This window comes from Neolamprologus brichardi, chromosome 13 (genome assembly GCF_056152115.1).
Source record: "Neolamprologus brichardi isolate AB-2024 chromosome 13, ASM5615211v1, whole genome shotgun sequence".
Taxonomy (NCBI): domain Eukaryota; kingdom Metazoa; phylum Chordata; class Actinopteri; order Cichliformes; family Cichlidae; genus Neolamprologus; species Neolamprologus brichardi.
Genome location: NC_142116.1, coordinates 15,975,495 through 15,999,714, shown reverse-complemented (window position 1 = coordinate 15,999,714; position 24,220 = coordinate 15,975,495). Strand labels below are relative to the sequence as shown.

Here is a 24,220-nt window from a genome sequence, read left to right as displayed (position 1 = left end):
TAGTCTAGTTTAATTAGTCTGATATGCAATCATGCATCATAAATTATAATGAAAGGATGCCGCGCTCAGCAGCGAGTTTTATTTTTTAACCTAAGCAAAACCCCATTTCCTTTTTCCTTTTCTTCTTTTACGTCTCTTTTTCGTCTCTGTCGGCCTTGGAGGTCCCTCTGATTTGGCCCCGCTAATAGGGGGTCTGCTCTTCCTGTTCAGTTTTACCAGTCAGGGAGGGACCTCCATTTCGCCACCCAGTCACACCATCTCTAGCACACACAAACATTTCAATTATAGCGTCAGTGGTTACATTTGAACACATGAATAGGCGCACATTGTAAGGAACGTGTGAATCCTTTTGAGCTTGCTGGAAATCTGCATACGGCGTTTTTTACGGTTGGGCTTGATGTTTTGGTTCCTAACCCTCCTGTTATAACTGAAATTTTTCATGTCTATGAATAAACCTTGCTGCCCTCAAAAAACATGCCCACCAACATTTACTTGAAAACTGAAAAAGGGTTTATCAACAAAACACCTCGAGGCTAAAAATTTCCATACAGCTAAATTTATCCCCAATCTTCCCAAAAATGACTCAAGAAATAAATAAACAGGTTTCAGACCTGCAAACCAATAGTACACATGTGGGAGAAACCTAAACCCAAATCAGGACCGAGCATGAAGTGTTTAAAAGCCATAAACTCAAAATTTTCCCTTTCTTCTGGATCTACACTGATGAGTTAAAGCTTTATGCTTTCTACACCATGATGATAGGTTAGACTATAGTAACATACTCCTGGGCAAGGGTGGTATGGCGCATTCTCATCAGTCACGTTCACCATGGCTATGGTAGGGCTGGGACTATTTTAGACTTGGTGGTTTGTGGCCATCTCAACAAGGAAATATCTACCCTGTGGTATAGGGAGCTTCTTTAAGACACTTGGAACTGGGATGTTTGAAACTATTCTGGATCCAGAGTCCTTCCTGTTGGCTACATTTACATTTCACCCTAAACTTGTGTAACATCGTGAGGGTACAGCTGTGTGAAACACCTTCAGCCTATCAGAGTGTACAAAATATAAAGGGACAAAAAAAAAAGAAAACTAAAATACTAGCTAAAATAATGAAAATAGGATTGTGGATATATACAAAGTCAATTTTGTCTAATGTATTAAACCATGTGTCTTGAAATTGATGACACTGTGGGTGTTGGTGACAAATTTCTGAAATATTTACCCGGAGATTAATTTGTCTATGAAGCACACAATGTTTTATCTCAGAGCTTATTCAGCAGTGCTTCAGAGTATTCATTCACAGTTATACAAAAATGTCAGCCAAGAGAAATCAAGTAGAAAGGGAGCCTAGTTTCACAGGAACAGCTTTATATATATATATATATATATATATATATATATATATATATTGTACAGACACATAGGTCCCATTCAAATGAACCAGCTTTACATTTTGTTAGTTTTGTATCAAAGAATGAAACCCAGACAGAAATGTACAGAGGAGGGAGGCAGGGAGGAATATAGGGAGGAGGGAAGAAAGGAGGATTGAGGAAAGCCTTTAGTAGGCACACTCCTTCACTCAGTCACTCTCCCCTTGTAAGTGACACCCACCACTACATTTGCTGTCTGCAAGGTGAGTGATCCTTCGTCTTACCTTCTCATTATTATTATTATTGTTGTTGTTGTTGTTATTATTTCCATGTTTACAGGCTTCTCACTTGTTAATTTCATTTTAATTCAGGCACATCTGACATCAAGTGTAACAGGTGTTTTAAGAGATAAAACTTTGGCACAGGTTCTTTTACTCTGTTAGAATTTCTTTAACATAAAGTGGATACTTTTTATGTCTTCTAGCTTTGGATTTACAGAAGTTTAAACATTCTTAACTGCATTTTTGTAAGTTTTTAATATCCACTAAACATTTTTTTTTGTCTTTAATGCTTTCCTGTGGCCGTCAGTGATTTAGTGTTTCACTTTTTGCCCCCACTGTGCTCTTGTTTGGCTTTGACACTTGTCAACTTCCAGTTTAAACCTGCCACATGTTTCTGTCTGGTTAGTTAGCCTTGGGGAATGTTTACTTACGTGAACTGTCATACAAAAGTGCATCTCTAATTATACGCCTGTGTCTGACATGAGTGCAAAGTACTCGTTTTATGTACTCTGGCTTCCATTGCACCACTATAAGATTTATGCTACGACTAAAATCAAAATGTGGAACGCCAAAACAAGTCAGGTTCTATCTCTGATTGTCAGCAGATAAGTTACCACTGCAATGTTAACTGTGTCTGAGCCTAATTAATTTCTTGATGTGATATCAGAGAGGAACACACTGATAGCATAAACTACCTGGTAGACACACTGGTAGAGTAAACTACCTGAAAGCTTTTGTCCAGAGGATGTCACCGTTGGTCTGTTTAATATCCAGGCCTCTCGTGCTATCGTCTGCTGTGACTTGTGTTTAAGAAAATTACTCAGTAGCCTAAAGGCAGTAATACCCTAGTATTTTTTGTTGAAGAGGCTTAAATATTGGTATTTTGCTAATTTTAAGATGAACTTCAGACAGTTGATAAGGACTGGCCCTTGACTTTATACTTGCTGGCAAGCCAGTTAAATTGTTTCATGGCATAGTTCGAATGGCAATTTATGAAAAGTTGAACAAATTAAATAACGTTTTTTAATTTTTATCTACAGACCTCATCTTCTGAGTCAGTAATGGCCTGCAGTCTATCGTTCAGCCTCTTCCTCCTTGTGCTCCTGTCCCTTTCCTGTCCCGCTCGCGCCGAACCTCGGAGGACTACAGCGTCTCAGCGCAGAGTGTCTCGCGCACCAGCTCTCAAGGTCCGCTTGGCAGGCACCTTCGCGCGACAAGCGCACGAAGGGCGCGTGGAGGTGTTGCACAACAGCACTTGGGGGACCGTCTGCGACGATGAGGTGGATATCAAGCTCGCCAACGTCGTGTGCCGTGAGCTGGGGTTCGAAGGTAGCTTAACGTGGGCTCACAGCGCACAGTATGGAGAAGGAACGGGTGAGAGCACTGCCTGTATGAAGTTACCGTGGAGTCTTCTTTGGCAGTCAGAATTTTTTTTTTTTACTCTCAGTTTAGTCTTGTCAGGAAAATCCAAATTATATGTTGGGGGGGGGGGCTCTGACTGGGTTTGAAATTTTGACAGTTAGTATTACACAGACAATTTAGCGTCTATGCCAGCAAACTTACTGTCATACTTCATTAATTGTTTCAACAATGTAATATTATTTTCAACTTTTTATTAGGGCAAATACAAAATGAACCAACCACATGGCAAGAACATGGTGCTTTTAGACATGTAGACATAGTCAGGAAGATTGGGGAAGAAATGTGATTTAAGTAGTTTTGAACGTGGCATGATAACTGGTCTGAGTATTTCACTGCTAATCTACTGGAATTTATCCATATTACCATCTTTGGGTTTTACAGATAATGGTCCAAAAATGTAAAATGTTTAATGAACAATAGTTCTCTGGATAAAAATGTCTTGCTGACACCAGAGGTTAGAAGACAATAACCAGATTATTTATAGCTGTACAACTGAGGTATGCAGAAGAGCATCTCTCAATGCTCAACATGCCAAATCATGAAGCAGATGGGCTAATGTAGCAGAAGGCCACACCAGGTGCCTCTCCTGTCAGCTAAGAAAAGGAGACCGAGGCTACATTTTGCACACGCTCACCAAAATTTGAAAACTGAGATTGAAAACGTGTGTACTAGCTTGACAAGTCTCCATTTCTTCTTCAAGTTCACATATTGGTGGTTGTAAAACTGAAATAGAGAACATTAAAGTAAGGCTACGCCCTGTCTTGTATCAACAATTTATGCTGATGGTGGTGCAATGGGCATATTTTCCTGGAGTACTTTGTACCAATTGAATATCACTGAAAAGGCACAGCCTACTTGAATATGGTTGCCAACCAAGTCTATCCCTTTATGACCACAGTGTGTCTATCTCCTGATGCCTCAGCATGATAATCTGCTATATTTCAAAGCTCTTTCTTGAATGGGACAGTGAGTTCAGTGTACTCGAATGCCCTCCACACCTCACCAGATCCCAATCCAACAGAGTACCACTGGTATGTGGTTGAACAAGAGATTCTCACAAAGGATGCACAGCTGACAAATCTGCGGCAGCTGTATGATGCTATCATGTCAATATGGACCAAAATCTTTTGAGAATATTTCCAGCACTTTGTAGAAACTATGCCACTAAGAATTAAGACTGTTTTTAGGGAAAAAGTCAGTCCAACCTGGTGCTAGCAAGGAAGAATAGAATAGAGAGCAAAGGTGTACAAAGTAACTGGTGGGTATAGCTTAACAATTAAGATTTATTGGAGTGGCAGCCAGCCACTAACCTGTCTACTCCAAAACTTCCACAGTACAGTGTGCTTGGCTCACGACTGTATGGCTTCATGAAAAGGCAGCCAATTAAGACATTCAAAATAACTAACATCATAAAGTGACAAAGATAACTCATTGTGGGATTGGAATCTACATCTCGTTAAGGTTGCCTGGCAGGCCGGCAGAGCAAATATATGGGCCGAAAAGGGCATTTGTTTTAGAATAATGACAGCATTTGCTTGCCAGAGTTGTGCAACACTTGCCATGGTTTATGGACATTCTTTACTGCTGCTTTTAAATCCAAATTAAAGAGTTGAGTGGATTCGGGGAGCAGGATCTACAGCAGTCTTCCTTGTAAAATACTATGTATCTACTGCTAAACACGCCACTAAGGTGCAACCCTAAATCAGTGTAGCACTAAAAATCAAGGGTTAGGTATTTAAGAAGTGATTCTGGCTGATGTTTAGATGCATCGGCCAGTCTGTTACTTGATCAATGAAAATCAGAGTGAATCAAGTTTTTCATCGTTTATTCTTTTTCAAGGCCCAATATGGATGGATAATGTACGCTGTGACGGCTCAGAGAAGTCCTTGAAGGACTGCAAACACAACGGTTGGGGAGTGAATGACTGCAAACACTCTGAAGATTTGGGGGTTGTGTGCACCCCTGAACGTAGGGCGGTGAGTCAGCCAGCCAGCAGAGCCCACACCACTGCTCCAAGGCCTAATGGTAATACTGCACCTCAATGGCAGGGGCTTGTGGACACCCGCGGGCAACCAGGGTATGGATATTATGGAAATGGACATCCATATGAGGTTCCCAGGTTCCAAAGACCCCATCATCATCACCACCACTATCAGGTACAACAGTTAATGTTTGGCTAATTACTGCATTATTTGTAGAAAAATATGTGACAGTAGTGACATTTGTATTCCTTAAGAGGCAAAGTAAGGTGCGAATTGAGGAGGTCCGTCTTCGCCCCATCCTCATGTCTACAAAGAAGAAGAGCCTTATGACAGAGGGTGTGGTGGAAGTGAAGCATGCTGGGAGATGGAGACAAGTTTGCGACAAGGGCTGGAGTCTCAATAGCAGCCGGGTTGTGTGTGGGATGCTTGGCTTTCCAGAGGCTACTCAGCACAATGTGAGAACATATAAGTACGTATGAATCTTTCTCACTAGCTGCACTGACAGCAATACAATCCACTTTTATGAGGCCAGGTCATTAGATTGCAAAACACTGGGCTGTTGACTGTAGTTCAGAAGGGCAACATGCTATGCCATTCATCTGACTGTTAAATGACTACAAACACATTGTGAAGAATGGATAAAAAAAACAAAAACAAAGCAGCAGCAGCACTGCAGTTAGAGGTCTTGCTTTGGGCTTATCTTCCTCCCCCAGCCACCGCTTTCCCATGTCCCTCAACCCCCCCCCCCCCCCCCCCCCCCCCCACACACACACACACACACCTCTTCTTTCCTCAGCCTCAGGATGATGATAAAGGGGATCCCTTACTCCTCTCTACTGCCCTTTCTCTACCCCTCTCTCTAGGCAAATCACCTCTGCACACCTCATTGCCTCTCACTCCCTTTCTCCTTCTGATACCATCTTCAGCCTGCAGCTCACAGACAAACAGCTCTACTTTAACTTTTAGATTCCAATGCAGAGGTGCAATATCACTGCTGATTGTGCTCTTAACTGTCCCATCGATACTATGTGTGAGACAGAGGTCGCTTTTGGAGAGCAGGATGATGGTATGTGTAGAGTGACTTGTCTTTCTGGCAGGGGAATCTCTGTGGGCTTAAGTAAGCTATGCTTTTCTTTACTTTTACATGCCACCACAGAAAAAGCATGTGTGACTTGCTGGCAGTGTGCCAATTACTTTTTTTTATGTTTTCCAGCACTGAAAGTTTGGTCCATCTACAAAAAACAATGCCTCTTTTAGTGCATTACTTTAGAAGCATGGAAACCTCTGCATTCATTTGTGTTTAATTTCATTCAAGTAATGGTACAAGAACACTTTATAAATACAGCTCACAGTAAAACTAGGAAACTATCACAGAGCTCTGAAAATAACTTCTAAAGGGATAAGTAAAAAACACACTGCTGTTGTCTCACAGCAACTAGGGATAGAAATGAATCCACTGGCCAGCTGGGCCTCCCTGTCTGGAGTTTGCATGTTGTGCCTGCATAGACTTCGGTTACTCTGGCAGTCCAAAAGCCATAGGTGTGAATGTGAATGGTTGTCTGCCCTGTGTGTTTGTTAGCTCTGCGATACACTGGAAATCTCTCCTGTGTGTACTTCGCTCTATGGCAGCTGGGAAAGGCTCCAGGCCCTCAGCGACCCTTAAATGGAGTTGTTGTTGAGAAAATGGATGATGGGCTGGGGATTGCCTTTCTTTATTACTGAGAAACAGAAAAGAACAACTTCTCAATGTGTTCTTTGCTACTTTTTATGTCATGACAGTGCTTAAGCTTTTCATTTTACTCAGTTTGATTGTTCAGTCAATGAAAGAAAAAAAAACACAGACAAATGAAGATAGTTGTTGCAGTTTTATGTTAGTTTGGCAGACACCGTTTTTAAGCCAGGTAACAAAGTACAAGACGGGTGCACAGGCATGAATAATGAATGGTGTTGACCTCATCTCATTGACTTTTAACATGAAGGAATTTAACTTAAAAACCATCCTTAAAATATGGTTAAGGTTCAGTATAAGCATGTGCTTACTGCAATTGTCCCAGTGAGCATGCATTTTTTTGCCCCTTTGGCCCGCATCCTCTTTGTTGGAAAAAAAACCCAAACCCAAACCCTCAGCAGTGGTTTTTGGGACTCTTTACATTGTAAACCACGGGAGGACCACACATTAGCAGAGGATTATTGTGGAAGATGGATCCAGGCAGATCTTGCTTGTGGAAACCTGCCATCTATAGAGGATTCCCAGTTTAGCTGTTCCGTCCCTCTACTGGCTCAGGTTACTCTGACTCAACTGGTGACAGACCGCAAAATCTGCTGTAGGTACTACAATCCTCATGCTTCTGAAATGCTGTAACTGTTAACGGGAAGTTGATTTGTTTTATAGACTTTTCTGAGTTTTTATTGACTTGACAAACTATTGGAGTGCAGCCACTCTGAAAGTATTTCTGCATTGCCCTTGAATTATGCCATCTCTGTTGAACTTGTGTGTTATTGGGAACACAGTGAAGCTATAACCTGATTCTACTGTTGGAGGAGGTGATCGTATGGCATCATATCTTCAGTAATAAAAGTCCCTCCGAATAAGCTGTTGTTTAACAGCCGAGCCCGACTCTGTACACGGTCTGTACAGGATCATTTATTAGAGCACAGCTTCACCGCATTGCAGGTGTGGTGCTTTTCATGCATCTACTTGATTTTCTTATGCAGTATAGATTCACAGTACAGGTACAAAACACTGTGAAAATGTGTAGTACAGGTTCTTGTTTAGGGGAATTAGATGGATAGATTTGTATGGTTCGAATAGAGGTGATTTGGCTGCTTACCAGGAAGATTGATATGCCAGTGGAGGACAGGGCTGTTATAGCTTGAAGGGCTTTTATTGACATCTTCAGGGGAATATGCTCACTGTCTTTTTTTAATGTTGTTTTTAAATCCTCTAAGGTCAAGTAAAAGGAACTTAAATAACAGGACTTGTCCTGCTCTTTTAGCATCTGACCAAAGCCACAACAAAGTGCACAGTACTGTTTATCTTAATGTTCAGCAAAAAGTACTGTAAGCCAATATCTTGAATTCTTTTATTGCATGTATAAATTATAAGGCTCTGTCATGGAAGTGGCTGTGATACATCTGGGTTTGTCTTTCTTGGGTATGACCAGGGGTTTTGCTAAAGCCTCAGGCACTATATTATTCTCAACCATGATGATGTGTTTGTTTCCAAATCTGTACCTGTTTTCTGTCTCCACAGAAGCATGTTTGTTCCCTCTTTAACATGTGTTTTTGACTTCAGGCTGTTTCAGATACATTTGCTGGAATGCCTTTGTTCCAAGTCACATAAGCAAGTTGTTTAACAGACTTGGTTTCTAAAATCTGAATGTGTTAAATGTGAGGTTACAAAATAACAACCAGTAGAATACAGCAAAAATGTTCATTCTGTTTCAGACTGGGATTAGGGGTAAATGTAAGGTTGCACTTTTGACTTGACTTAAATTGCCACTTTGTACTCTAATTACAATCACGATAGCCAGAAGAGTCATAGAAAAACAATTTGGTAATTTGGTTGTTAAGCGTTCATGTAACATCTTTCACTTTCCAAAAAAAAGCATAGGCTTGTACTGCATGGTTTGAACAAAGCCAAGCTTTCTTGCCAAGTTTTTCTGTCCATTCTTAGAAATTCCAGACCCTGCCATGACTCTTCCTGTGTCACTTGGATGAAATTCTGAAGATGCTATAATTACAAGTTGGTCAGGACCAAAGCTCTCCAGGGATTCTGCTGAGGGTGAAAAACACCCCCAATTATAGCTGTGTGTGAGAGAGAGTTAGACGGAGATGGCGAGGATGGAGGCAGAGAGTAACAAGAGAAGAGCGGATGGAGAGAAAGACAGAGAGCAGCAGTCAGACGAGCCAGATTTTCGCTTGCTCGTGTGAAATATAGCCAATTACAGCTGCAGTTTGCAGCGCTGCCTGCTGTGTCAGCAGCTGTCTGTCTTCCTCTGTCACCGTAGTGATTTGGGGACTTAACTGGGGACTTTATGTTTAATTATGTTTCAGTTAAAATTTTCTTATGACGAACGTATCATTTTCAGGCTTTTGGGTGACATTTTCTTTGACCAAATTTGGTTTTCCTGTCTGATGTATGATCTTCTTCAGTGCTCTTCCCTCTAATTTATTTTCCCATCTTTTTATTTCTGTGTACATGCCAGTGGCTATTTTGTGGCTTGGAACAGACTGTGAAAGGTGGTTTTTAAAAAGGACTTGAATCATAGGCATTTTTATCACTTCACTTGGGCCTAGCAACTGTTTCACAAGCAAGATTTTCTACCATAGCCACTCAAAGTAGGTTAAAAAATGTTCTTTAATTTCTCATATTGGTTTATATAATTCTCTTTATATTATTTATTTTTAATTATAATAATTGCATCCATTTCTATTCTGTATAATTCTACTTGAAATCTTTTTTTCACTTTTCTTTGGTGTCTACTTTAAGGTAGATCTTTGCTGAAAAAATGGATGTAAGCAAGTCTGATTATTATTATTTATTTATTTTTTTGCCAATACTGGTTTTTAAAATTTATCTGAGGTAAAACAAAATGTCGTTTATATATAATTCTGTTGTAACGTAGCATCAGAAGATGTAGAAATGACCTAATATCACTGCTGAGCAGTGTAAAGCTGATAAAACCCAAACAGTGATATAATGCATGTCCTTTTTAACAAGCAGGTGTAGACTCCTTATCATTAGCTTCTGTTCTTTTCCACAACATGTGCTGGACACACTATTTGGCTGATGAATGCTGCTGAGGTGAAAAACAAGTGAATACTGGGGTTGTCTATTCAGATAGCTCAGATATACGTTCATACAGCTCATATCCCCTCATATTTTAGTTACATTGCATTATTTCTTTTTATATATTTAATGTATTTATGGCTTTCATTGTGCTTGATTTTAGCATGGCAAACAGTGCTGTAATTTCGTTAAATAAAATACCCAAAGGTATCATTTATAGTCTAAGTAGTAGTCCTGTTGGCTTCTGAAGAGGGTAAATGGTTAGCTGATTTGTCTGTGGTGAGGTCACAAACAAGTCACAGACATGTTTGCCTCATGTGAAAATGAGTGTGTAGCTGTTCCTCGCTGTCTATCTTATGGTACTATAAAGCCACATGGTAGACACATTTAAAACGTTTTACAAGTGTAATTCAAGAGACTGTAAAGTTTAAGTGTTAAATTTTAATGCAATGAGCCAGTTCCAAGTTACAGTAAGATGCATGACAATATATAGGGCTTTATTTTAAGCTATGCACATTAGTTAAAACAATGCCTTCATGGGGTTTTGTTTGATATATTTTTCATGTAGTTATGTATCAGGGCAGGGCTATTTATGCAACTGATCTTTCACAGATGTTCGTTTTTGCATTTATGCTTCAAATGGGCCATAGGAAAGGACTGGTTTAAGATTTGAGATATATCTGTGAATTTCAAAACGCATGTTGAATGATTCTTGAAATAAAAACATGTTATTAATACTGAAATACTTTTTGAAGGATTGTTTATATTTTTAGGTCTCATTGACTACTTACTACTTATAGCTTTAGGAAACAAGTTATTATGCGATTCTGGAAAGTGTAAAATCAGCAGCCCATGACTTTACTCAACCATCAGCATAACATCATGTCACTGACAACGACTTTCTTCATTCCTCAGTTTGTTTGCTTTTTTAATGGTTTGTCTCTTACAACTTTCCAGGAATGTCCTGAGTTTCATGTCCGAAATAAAAATATTGACCTGCCTTAACTTTCATACAGATATCCCTAGATCTTCGATGTGTTTGTTTCTTTAAATGGGAACACCACTCAAATCAGAACTGGAGTGTTTTTCAGTTTCTTCAGTGTGTGACTATGTATATTCTTGAGTGTTTTGGTGTAATTGATGTGAATGTTGGTAATGGTGGATGCAGTTTGCAGTGGTTGGAGGATGTCCTGGTATGATCTGTTTGGCATGTGTGCACTGTGTGTCTGCCAAGAGAACAGACGGCTTTCCTCTCCACTGCTCTCCCAATTCAGCCAGCCTAGTTGAAACATAAATCTCTGTTTCGATCTTACAGTTCTTGGAAATTCAGCGTCGGGTAGTGCCAGAGGTTTTATTTGTATATTGTGCTTGGTCAAAGCCTGTTTTTTAAGAAATGTTCTTCTTCACAGACGCTGGATGGCATGCTTTCCCTCCCCCTAGTGTGGTTTTTAAGATTAACAGCATAGATCAGAATATCTAATTTTTGTTTTGTTTTTTTGTTATTTCTTTAATCTCTTTATAGCTCACATCTTGGCGTCATTGCGTAAATCTCAGCTAAGCAGCATTGCTTGTTCCAAAAGTCAGAAAGTCTGGGTTAGTTTATTTAATGTAAAAGTGTGTAATTTAGATAAAAATTACCCTGAACATTTTTGTTGAACACATATTTATGTTGGTGGGTACAGAACATACTATTACACAGGCTCTAAACATAAACAGAGTACACTTGGTAAATAGCAAACAGCCCACATTCAGGAAAGAAACACATCATACTGAATATATACAGAGAGATGGAAAGTGAGGTTCCTGAAAAAGGACAAGGATTGTACTAAACTGTACTAGTCATTACTATCAATATATCTAACTTTACACTCACCACAAAGCCACATGCTAAATTTGTTCCTGATTTATGTGCAGAAGTTATATTTGCAGCTGCACGGTTCATTTCAAGTAACCCAGTAAGGCTACTTTTCTAGTAAAAAGGAAGTTGGTGTTTTAAGTGTTTGCTACTGCTCTCTGTGCTGAAAACACTTTTATGTGATTGGATTAGATAGAAACAAAAACCAGCAGATGATATTCAAATTGGTCCAGGTGTGTGTGAGTGTTTGTGTTTGCAACCTCAGAAAACAAACAGTCCTGATCATGTCTGTTTCTGCTCTGTTCTTTTACAGGAAAATATGGGATGCCAAGGTTGAAGATCCTTCAACAAGGTAATAAAAATGACCCTTTTCACCCTTTGTTTCTTATCTACAAATGTGCAATTTTATAACAACATTCCTGTATTAACTATACAGGAATTACTACTACTTAATATCATTAAGAAACGCTAACAAATTAAAACCAAATTGTTAGTATCTTTAAGAATATGTTACCTACAATTTACTGTTCTTTGCAGACTGAGTCTCATGGCAAAAAAGAAAGGATTTTGGGTAGAGAAAGTTCATTGTATAGGCACTGAGAACAGTCTCTCAGAGTGCCATGCTCAGCTGTCAATCCCCCGTAGTCCTACCCCTTGTAAAAATGGGAGACATGCAGTGGTCAAGTGTGTACCAGGACCTCAGTTTGCTCGCATCTCTTCAGGAAGACCTCAAGCGCCCTATCCAGTTGTGGTAAGGTTAAGAATTTGTATCTACATTTGCACAATCATGTAGTTTTCTTAGTAAACTGATTTTTATTCTCCCTTTGTTGCCGTATACAGCCTGTTCGTCTCAAGGTGGGCCCCAGACTGGGAGAGGGGCGTGTGGAGGTGCTCCGTGATGGAAAATGGGGGACTATTGTAGATCACTTGTGGGACAGAACAGCAGCCAGTGTTGTGTGCAGGGAACTGGGCTTTGGTACTGCCAAAGATGCGCTGCATGGAGCCTTTATGGGTCAAGGTAAGACTAGAAATTGCTGTTGCCCAAAGCACAGACTTTCATTAAACATTCTGGAAAACTCCACATTTAATGAAGTCATTCTGCCTGTATAATTTGAATGCTTGAATGTGTTTATCATGCGTCATGGTATTCCAGAGAAGACAGGGAGACTTTTCAGCCTTTTGCTTATCTTTTGTTTACCATAGACGCCGCACCCGTCTGCTCTGACTGATCAGATAATGTGTGGGCATGTGTGTTTGTCTGTCTGTCTGTGTATGTTGCCTTGTGAAGCTGCAAATGTGTTGATTGCAGTATCTCCAGCTGTGATTATGTGAGTCTTGTGCCAGGACTTCCAGCTGCCCAAACAGCATATGCATGTGTGTGTAGACAAACACTCACTCACAAAATGAAATACTATAAGCCATAGTAGTTTATATTGGCATTTGATACTAAAGCCAGAGACATAATCTTGCTAGATTCAAGCAAGCTTTTCATTCACTTACTGAGAGCTGTGGTCTTTTTGCTTTAATTTCAAATGTCCAGCTTTGATGACACACACAGACGCAGTCAGTACCCAGCTGCACCAGTGGTGACCCCACCCTTACGAGATGTGAGAACAGCTTCCCCATGCCACATGGTAGGGAGTAGTCTCTAATCTTGCTGATGGAGATTAAATGTGGGATGATGTTCTACTGGTCTAGCTGTTCAGTTGATCACAAAAAGCATATTTTTATGTGTTTTATGTGTCCCTTTTACCCGATTACCTCTTGAACTGGCATTTGTGTTACCATAAACAACTAAAATCAGCATTTTTTGGCTTTCCTCAGATTCAGTTGCATTAGTTTGCGTACACATTGTTTTCTGGTTTTAATCAGTTATTTGGCCAGGCTCCAAAGTCATATGTCTAGAATACACAGAGGTGTATAATTTGTCAGTTTTCTATCTCGGTGGAGTTTCGTTTATTTAACCACAATCTTACAATGTTTTTTACTAGGATTCACTTCACCTGCTTCTCCTATTGCACGCATACACAAACACACAGGTAGAGAGAAACTATTGCAATCATAACTGACAGAAAAACACAGTAGCTGAAAATCTTTAATTAGGTTTAAAAAAAAAATATGCCTCAGAATTGGTAGATGTATTCTTCTTACATTTGTTATATTTTACTTCTGTGAGTTGGTTTCTATAATTGGTGATTCACTCATACACTTGCAACCCTGTTTTTTTGTGGCTATGCATTGACCAGAGCAGAAAGCTTTACGATGAGATATTATCTTGACCTTCAGATTTGCTCTTCTAGAGACGTAAATAGGTGGAAATTTTATTCTAGAGGCCGCACAATGCATTGCACTGGCATTTCATCAGCAAAGTATTATAACTACTTTGCCTCTAGACTTTTAAAATCTTTTAAAAAATGCAAATACAAAATGTTAGTTAACCATGTCACTTAAGTTAGTTACAATCAAAGAATACTGCTTTATGTGGATAACATTGGAGCACTGATAATATAATGTCACTGATTTCTTGAAACTCTGAAGTCATTTGAAAATAGCAGAAGTGATACTGTCCACTATATTAACCTCAAATAAAGTATATCCAATATGTACCAGGCTGCTACAGACAAACCATACTTCTTTTATATGCATCAGACCAGCTGGCTGCGCCTTGTTTAGCTCACTTGGCGGTTTTAGAACAATAGCAGTGATATGATCTGCTAAGAGTGAATTTGGAAAGCGTCATGCTGCCAGTCCTAAAGTACTCAATATTCAAAGCTCTCTCAGATTCAGCTTGTCATTTTTACTACCTGATTTCCCTGGTGCTCAGAGGACATATGCATACTGGGCTAAATGTCATTTGAAAAGGCCTAATTAGACTCGTAGATGGAATAAACTCTCACAGGAGCGGCACATCAATGTAAATTTGTGTAAAAAGTGTTTACTTTTTCCAACTTGCCTATACCTATACATCTTTAACGCACACACAAAAAAAATTCCTCATCATTTCTGTCGTATCTTTTTGCCAGCAGGACCCCACAAAAGAGCATGACTTTATTTATGATGATCAAATGTGATAATGTGATAAAGGCTGTGGTCGAGTTGACTGGTTGATTACAGAGTGCAGTGCACCAGTCAGATGTTCTGCCTCTGAATGTGGCCTCCCTTATCAGATTTGTTGAAACGCTTGCTTGCACGTATTAAATGGCCTTTATAGTATACAGACATAGAATATCCCAGCTGGATTAGTGAGATGCCATCTTCTAACTAACCTTAAAATCCAGATATCAACATAAATATAAAAAATAATACATGCCGATCTCGGTGCAAGTTTGCTTGTGCCATTTAATTTCAAATAAGCAAGCAAATCTGTGCAGAAATTTAAATGACTGTTGCATTTTACAGGGGAAAAAGTCTTTTGGCAGGGAGAGAGAGACATTCCATGGAAAGAAAAACATTACACACATTTAACTGTTCCTAAAATTGAGCTTAATTTCAGAGAGGACAAGAACAGGGTTTCTCTTGTAACCACTAACCAACTATTTGCGCTATTCTCAACAAGAATGTAACTGATATTATGCTCTTTCCATCTTCAAAAGTCAATTTTCTAATCTCTTCAAATGATCTTTGGCATATCCCAGTCATAATTACATATCAACCTTGCTCTTTCTTGTATAGACTAAATTTAAGATACCACATTTATATTATGTCTCATTATTGCTCTCATAGATGTATCCACTCTACAACCTAGATATTTTATGCTTGTGTTCATGTTTTAATTATTCGGCAGAATATAAGAGAAGAAAGGTTCTCTTCAGACTCCACCCGCAAACTCTTTAACTCCCATCATCATTACATTTATCATCATCATCATCAGTGAGTTAAATTACAGGGACAATGTTTCTATTTCCTTTCTTAACCAACATTGTTATTTTTACTGTGTAATTTTACCCGTGAAGTACGTACATATCCAGCCATTTTGATGCAATAGGGGAGATTAGGACTTGGTCTCATTTAACCTAAGCACTGCTGCTGTAAAAACTGTGACAGCTCAGCTGATTCTGGTGTAGAAAAGCAGTAATTCTGATTTGTTGTTAGAGCTTGATCAGTTATGTGACTGTGTTGTTAATAATTAATACATACAATCAATAACGAATTTACAGTTGTGTGTGTTTAAGTTTGTGTATGTGTGTGTGCTGGCACGCAAATGTGTCTTTTGAGGATGCAGTATTTTTGTTACTTGTTGGCTCTAATGATGATGGTGATGATGGTGCCTGTTGTTGCACAACTTTATCTTAAATTTAGATGATTAGAGCTCTTTAGTCTGATTATAATTGATGATCCTTAACCAGTTTTGTTTCCCCTCTTACACTTGGTGCCGTACACCCAGTGTATAATGTTTGTGTACTATAGTCTACACAGTGGGAACACAAAGAGTTTAGTAACACTCTCAGTGGTTGTGTGTATTTGTGTGGATGCAGAGTGCATGTGGCTTTCCTGGAATTTATTTTAAGCGTTTGTGGATTTCCCAAACTAAGGCTTAAATAGATCTTGTCACTGTTCGTTTTGCTTTAAATTGGCCCCCTGTGTTTGTCTTCATATGTTAAACAGTGGGATTTTGGCTCTAGTTTGTGGCATTTACCATGCAGATAGAGGTAGAAGTGGTTTAGATATGTCCTTTTCATCCATATGAACCCACGCATGGTGACCAGTATGGAAGAAGGCCTACAATCTACCAAAACCAACACAGAGACGTATTTGGTTGGGCTGCAATCTGGTCCCAACTATCTTCTTTTACGCCCTTTTTCTTGGTTTTGTTTTTCCCATAGTTTGTGTGGTTTGGTTGTGTTTATTTCAATGCTACTTCATTTCTCAGTTTACAGTTTGTGCTTTGTGTTTTAGGAAAACACAGAAGCCATAGTTTGTTGATATCCTGTCATCGTTATCACACCAGCTATTTCCCTAAGAACTTTTGTATTTTCCTATGTTGTTTAAAGATTATCTGGGTTTAAATAGAAAACAAATCCTTGTCTGAATCCTTTATAATGCTGACATAGCTTTTGCTTTTTTGCTCACCCAAGGTGGTGGACTATACACAATGTAGTAGTCGTTGTTGTTCCTAAATCAAAAGAATGGTGGTAATGAGGTGTGACAGATGCCCAAAGTAGATCTTGGTTGTGCTGCTGCTTGGCTTGCAGAAGCATTTTGTCATGACTGATAGGAACTTTTCATTGTTGGTTTGATGCTAACATAGAGGAAGGTTTTTCATATGAAAGGAATAGTGAGCCTCGGTTTTATGTGTTTGCGCTCTTTTGCATGACAGAGTCTCGTAATGCCATTGCCTCTGTGGTGGATGGCCTCAGACAGTCACAAGGGATATTGCCCTTCAGTTATGCCCATGCTTTTTGGGTTTTCATTTGTTCCCACTTTTGTGATGCATCATTTTTTTAATCTAATAAATCTCCTCCTTTCTATACAGGTACAGGGCCCATCCATATGAACAATGTTCAGTGTACTGGGCTGGAACACTCTATTCTAGACTGCTACTTCCAGGAAGTCCAACCATGGACATTCAAACACAGCCAGGATGCCTCAGTACGCTGCAACGTTCCTAAAACAGGCACAGAAAAGACGGTATAAAATCTACACCATCACAGTTCATGAGCTTATGAGCTTTCACTTATAACACATCATCCACTTAATTCTTTTAATTCAATGGATTTCAAGGTGCGGCTTGCTGGTGGTAGAGTCCCATCAGAAGGCCGTGTAGAGGTGTTGATGGAGGTTGGGGGTCGTAAACGCTGGGGCTCTGTCTGTAGTGAGAACTGGGGCATAACTGAGGCCATGGTGGTATGCAGACAGCTGGGCCTGGGCTTTGCTGCCAGTGCTCATCAGGTAACTATCCCCTTGACAAACATAACAGGTTATTTTGATCTCTTTTTATAGTGCAACCAACTTTTGCCAAAGTATTGTCATCAGTATCTGAAATGTTCTAAAAGGACAACGAAGCACTCCCACTTCTAACCCAATTAGTTTAATTTTGAAAATGTCAGAGTAAAGTGGTCAGAGCCATCTTTCCTCTAAGATTTATCAAAATCTAATCTGCAGTGTCTTAAGGTATTGATGAGAAATAAATGAACACGTAGAGACCAATCCATAGTCACAGCCCCTTCATTAACTTCAACAATGACTGGGAAATGATGACTATGATACTATTTATTGATAGAAAACTCTACACCCTTCCTTTGACAGGAAACCTGGTACTGGCCTGGCGACCCCAGTGTCAGCGATGTGATTCTCAGTGGAACTCACTGCGTGGGGACAGAGCTTTCAATTCAACAGTGTCGTCGTAACAACCATATCCATTGTCCTCGTGGAGGTGGAGCAAAGGCTGCTGGGGTCAGCTGTTCTGACAGTAAGTTGCAGTTTTTACATGTAGTCTTCCCTTCTCGTTCAGTTTGAATCTTAAGATAATCTGTTACACCTGCTTCAGCGGCACCTGACCTTGTTGTGGATGCCCAGCTGGTCCAGGAGACAGCCTACCTGGAAGACCGTCCTCTCCATCTTCTGACCTGTGCCAATGAAGAGAACTGTCTGTCATCATCTGCTGCCAGGATGAACTGGCCTTATGGCCACCGACGCCTGCTGAGGTTCTCCTCCCGCATCATGAATTTGGGTCGTTCTGATTTCAGACCCAAAGCATCGAAAGAGAGCTGGACATGGCACCAGTGTCACAGGTATATTATCCCTGAAAACAGGTAAAGAGAAGTGTAAAATTGCTTTACTGTTTAGGAGTGTGGGTTGACGGAGTGGAAAAAACCTTTTAAATACTGATGTAGGATGTTGTGGTTGCCCTTATGGTCACTCTGAGTGTTTTTCACGAGCTGTCAGAAATATTCAGGCAAAAGCATGTTCTTTATTCCACATATGGATGTGGAGTAATGCTCCTTACACACTGAGTAATTAAAGGTATATTTATTTTAATTGCATTCAATTGCAACCAGGGAAAAAAAACATACTGATGTGTGATCTCATTCCCGTGGACACGGCAGGAAGCATGCAATATGGCCAATAGACATAAGCGCATTTGTCCATCACTAGGTCTCAGTTTCTTTTCAGTAGGAACAGAGCACTTTCAAACCTGTCAGGATAAGCGAAGAGGGTGGCATACTGTGCTGACTGCGTGAGATGTCCCAAATCACGAACCCTTCTACAGCGCGTGTTTGTGGAAATGATGGTTGCAATCGTTTGGCTACCACAGATTAGGTGTAATACAAAGGACTGTGCAGCCTACGTGCAGTCAAGTCCGCCTCAGTTTATTACAACATATCAGAGCTTTGGATGTGCGTTTCAAAGCCTGCCATTCATTTAGAATGAATAAACATTTCAATCAAGCCAAAACTAAAATAAGCTTCTGTGAGAGGTGTTATGGTGACACCCTCTCTCATGTTCAAGCAGTGAGGTCATAAGGATATAAGCCATAGGGAGCTAGTGTTCAGTAAGTGTAAATGCACACACTCAGACATGCAGACACACACATACACGCTCTCACTTGGACTTTCCCATCTGTCGTCATAGGCACTACCACAGCATTGAGGTGTTCACGCATTACGACCTGCTGACTCTGAATGGCACGAGGGTTGCAGAGGGACACAAGGCCAGTTTCTGTCTGGAGGACACATATTGCCCTGATGGTAATTTTCAGCACAATTCAACCCTCCTTCCAAAAAACCCATAATGTTTCCCATTAGTGACAGAAAATTAATATCAATATTTCAGCTACAGCTATTCAGATTTTTACTTTGTGGTTAATGTATTAGATCGCCGCTGTTGTTGTTTGTTCACTCTCCATTTACTTGTTATATCATGGATGAAATAGCTCATATGAAAAAGCCCATTGTTCATACAGTATGCAGTCCAGCACAATTCAGAAAGCTAAAGGCTCTTAAAAATAACAGGGAGTGCCAAGCATTAAATGAGCTTTGATGTTGTGATTGATAATGTTGCTGATATGTATTTTAGGCCTCCAGAAACGCTTTTCCTGTTATAACATGGGTGATCAAGGTATCTCTGTGGGCTGCTGGGATACATATCGCCATGATATCGACTGTCAGTGGGTTGACGTGACTGATGTACGGCCAGGAGACTACATATTCCAGGTCAGAAGTTTATATTTGTCACATTTTCTTTTTCCAATGTGGGAAATTTTTATTGCCAGAAAAATGAAATATAAGTAACTTTGCTTTTCAGAAAACACTTTAAAGTAAAGGGAAATAGGCTTATTCTGTTAGAAAAGAAGGTCTGTTTGGTTAAAATGCAACTACTGTCAGCACAAACTGCAGCCTTCTAAGTTATCTCAACAACTTTCTTGTGACTGGTGGAGAATTAATCTGCTGAAAGATCTGCATATAACAATGATATTTTTACACATATACTTTTGTTCTGATTAAACAAACATGATACTGCATAATATGCCCTTTAATGAGCTTCTGTTTTCAAAGCTAAGCTAAGTGATTGTTGGCTGCATTATGTATGGCATACATTTAGAGTACTGTGCACAAATCTTAATCAACCTTCATTTCATAAACTTATTTTGCAAAGTGGCCTTGAGCAATAGTTTTCTAGCCTTTCTGAAAGTCTTTTTCTTTGGACTTTGAGTGCTTTTTCCACTCACTTTCAGGTGATTATATCTTTAGGCACTTTGTCTCTAGCAGGCTGTTTCAAAAGCACATATATGTTCCAATGTCATTTGTTGAATCTATGTAAAATGCCAATGATAGCAAAATGTCACAGGCATAAAATAATATTTTTGCGCAAACAAGGTGATTCCTAAAAACATATTAGCTGAAAACTTGATCCACCTTGCAGTACCATCTGGAAAGCATCAGATTGGAAACAGCTTCATTTTTCAGCATGGCAATGATCTCAAACACACTGCCAATGCAGTAAAAGTATACCTGGATAGAAAAACACACGATGGAACAGATCTCAGACCTCAAAATGATCAAAATAGTGTGAGATCATCTGTACAGGCAGCTACCCTGCAAAGATGAGCTTTGAATGCCTTTCAAGAAGCCTGGAGAACAGAGACTACTTAAAGAAATGATAAGAAAGCTTGCCTAAGAGAATTCAGGCTGTGTTGAAGAATAAAGGTGCTCATACCAAACATTGTACAACCTATGCTTTTACTTTGTATGCTTTATTTTGGACACTTTAATACGTTGCTGCACCTATTTCCCATTTTCCTAACAGAATACAAAGAAAATGGTTGGCTTAGGACTTTTGAATAGTATTTTATGAGTGCAGTATTAATGTTCTCCTCTAAGTTCCAGAAAAAAAATCACATTTATTTCTTAAAATGTTCAACTGGTTCGTCAAGATCAGAGATCCTTTTATTAAGAGAGGTTCACAGGTTTTAAAGGTGAATTTCCTCATGGCTGGTTGTGGTTTCTGTCTTTTTCAGTAAAACCTACTGACCATCTTCTAAACAGTCATCACCTTAACCATTCGTGTATCTCTCATTTCTTTGTCGAATGAAGTCATTGTGGCTGCCAGTCTAAAACACATCAAGGACTCCATATCTCATTATCTTCCTTTTTCAGTACAGACCTCTGATCTACCAGTCTTCAGATCTAAGCATGCTCCCAATTACCTTCTTGATGTGGTAGACTGGTTACAGTATAGCTTACTGTTTGATAATTATTGCTGTTACTCAGTTTGTCTGAGAGGTTGCACTAGGTCTTTGTAATTAACACTGTTCTGCTGTCTGTTTAGGAAGAGTTCATTAAATTTCGGCATAATTGATGTGTTATACTCATCTATAAAAGCATTTGTTAACTGTATGTATTTTGAGTAAGATGAGTGGGCGTAATTAAGTGGCACACTGCTGTAGCATAGTATGGAGGCAAATCAAGGCCAATACATGATAGAACAGGCAGAAATTGAGTTATATCAAATGACAGAAAGAGACAGGAACCGATGAAAGTGCAAAGGTCATCATGAAAGGGTATGAACCAATTTTAACTGAGAGAAATGAGAAAGTAAAACCTGTGAAGGAGTTTTTCACTGAGGCTGCAGAATTGGAAAAATACAAACATCTCTTATAGCAGTGCTCCTCTGTGCTGTGTTCTTTCATTTATCTAGTAAAGTGCAGATGATGCCTGACTTTACAGATCGCAGGCTGTACAGGAGGATTTAGCAGGCCTGCCCTTGAACCACCCAGTGCTAATGAAACACACAATTTACCCAAATTAACTAGTGCCTCCCTTTAGTCAAACAGCACCTAGTTCCCTTCTTCCATTAGGAACGGCTAATTTACCACCAAGGAATTTCTCCTGCCCTGTTTTTATTTTTATAGCTACTTTCTCACTGAGCAACGCACTCTGTCACCGAACCAATCTTCTGCAAAAGCCTCATACACTCTGGTCCAACACTGTAATTTACACTGAAAAATTAAGAGAGTTTTTCTGCATTCACTGTGTTTTTAAGATGGTTTCTTCCTTTTTTTAGTATAGTTAGCCTTCTTGCTTGCTTTAAGCAGTTTGTAACCTGTACTTAAAGTGGGTGCAGCAGTTTGCAGAGCAACCATTACTGTAAATGGCGTCTCAGTATTATCACCAGACCAGATTAGGAGAATGCTTGTATCAGCAGTTACAGAGTTGCTCTGCAAATGACAGACTAGGCTGTTAGTAGAGTGTATGGCAACATTCAGAATAAGACTAATTTCAGACACATAAACATTCTTATGCATAACTACTCTTTTGCAAAAGACTTCAATTTCAGGCTAATTTCAGGCCCTTGTTGTGCACTCCAATGTCAGCATGAGGAGCAAAGAAGATTTCCCTTGCAGACACTTTGGGCACCTGTAAATTTCCAGAGCTTCTTACATGGCCAGTTGCCATAATTTGTGTAAACTGTTAAATCTTTTTGTACAAGATGTAAAAGCAAGAAACAGTAGAATTCCTGTGGTCAAATAGTATATTTTAGCCTCTGTCAGTGCGCCCCAGGGCAGCTGTGGCTACAATGTAGCTTGCCATCCCAGTGTGTGAATGCGTGTGTGAATGAGTGAATGACTGAATGTAGTGTAAAGCGCTTTGGGGTCCTTAAGGACTAGAAAAGCGCTATACAAATGCAGGCCATTTACCATTTACCATTTACCATTTCGTACTTTGTATAACACAAGCATTTTACTGCCCCATGTTATTCAGTGTATATATTCAGCTGTAGACTACCAACTTTAGGTCCATGTGAAAGTACCACATAGTGTATTTAACCTTACAATAGTAATACTGTATGGAAAAGTCATCCAACTTTTTATAGATGAGAAACAGACTGACTATAAAAACAATACCAGCTACGAGTGCAGTTTAATAACAGGCCCTCAATTTTAAATCCAACTGCTCTTTATTTAAACTGCTTTCCCATGTGTGGGGAGAAGAGACTTGTTCCTTTCTTAGCCACGAACATGGTCTACTGAGGATACTTTACTAGACCAAAGTGTGCGCCCTGTTTCCTAATAAATAACATCCTATATTATCGTTTTATTTTGCAGGTGGAAGTCAACCCCTCACTGGACATGGCTGAGTCTGACTTTATGAACAATGTTATGAGATGTCGGTGCAAATATGATGGCCACAGAGCTTACATGTATGGATGCCATGCAGGTGAGGTTGTGAGGATACTAAAAATCTTTCTGTTTTTTTCACATTGCCGTAAGTTTCTCAAGTAAGTAAGCTCTCACCTCTTATTAATGATGTTGTTCCTTTACAGGTGATGCATATAGTGCAGAAACTGAAGACCTGTTTGAGCATCAGAGGCAAATCACCAACAACTTTCTGTAGCCTGTTCCAGGAGGAGGCCTTCTCATGTGGCCCAGGGACCACTAAGGTTGGGCTTAAGTTGATGGCATCAGGCTCTTTGGATATTAGGACCCACAATAATATGTAAAACTGTGCCTGCTCATCTCCTTGCAAGATGTGGAAATAATAATACATAACAGCGGCCATTGCAGAGACACTACTCAACTCACCGACTACAAGAGTTGGGAGGTTAAAGATGGTCGACATGTTTTTTACTCTAGTTAAGTAAGATTTTTGTTATTATAACTACACTATTTTTTGTGAATGTGGACTACTAGTAACTTAAATTAGATTTTAAAAACACATACACATGAAAGACCTTCATGTCACTGTAACTAACCTGCCACAAAGACAACAGGGATGCCGATGCTGTAAGGAAATGACAGCCCCAAAGTTGGAGACTAAAAATGGGTGCGTTAGAATTATTTTCCCCAATATCATGATAGAAACTTGGGATTGGAGTGTTATTGGTGCTCTTTAACAATACTGTATGTCATTATATTAACCTCAGTATATTTCAGGTGAACGGTACATTCTGGGTAGTTTTTCTTTCAGATTATTTTTAATGGTTTAAAGAAAAATCAGCATTTTACAGAAGTGTAGCTGTCCCTCTCTAGAGTAGATGTCAGATTATTTTTGTGGAACAAAGCACTTTATCTTTTAA

The 24,220-nt window shown here is 39.5% G+C and overlaps 1 protein-coding gene across 1 annotated transcript; it reads left to right on the top strand.

Annotated features, from left to right (window-relative positions):
• Positions 1 to 1,612: 1,612 nt before the first annotated feature.
• Positions 1,613 to 23,961, top strand: loxl4 (lysyl oxidase-like 4). Its single transcript, XM_006783899.3, has 15 exons — positions 1,613 to 1,635; positions 2,694 to 3,027; positions 4,915 to 5,231; positions 5,312 to 5,526; positions 12,018 to 12,056; positions 12,242 to 12,455; positions 12,545 to 12,722; positions 17,178 to 17,332; positions 17,426 to 17,593; positions 17,951 to 18,113; positions 18,192 to 18,435; positions 19,277 to 19,392; positions 19,721 to 19,857; positions 23,250 to 23,361; positions 23,468 to 23,961. The coding sequence occupies exons 2-15, from the start codon at positions 2,715 to 2,717 to the stop codon at positions 23,536 to 23,538; spliced, it is 2,442 nt and encodes an 813-aa protein (XP_006783962.2). The 5' UTR covers positions 1,613 to 1,635; positions 2,694 to 2,714; the 3' UTR covers positions 23,539 to 23,961.
• The last annotated feature ends 259 nt before the right edge of the window (positions 23,962 to 24,220 follow it).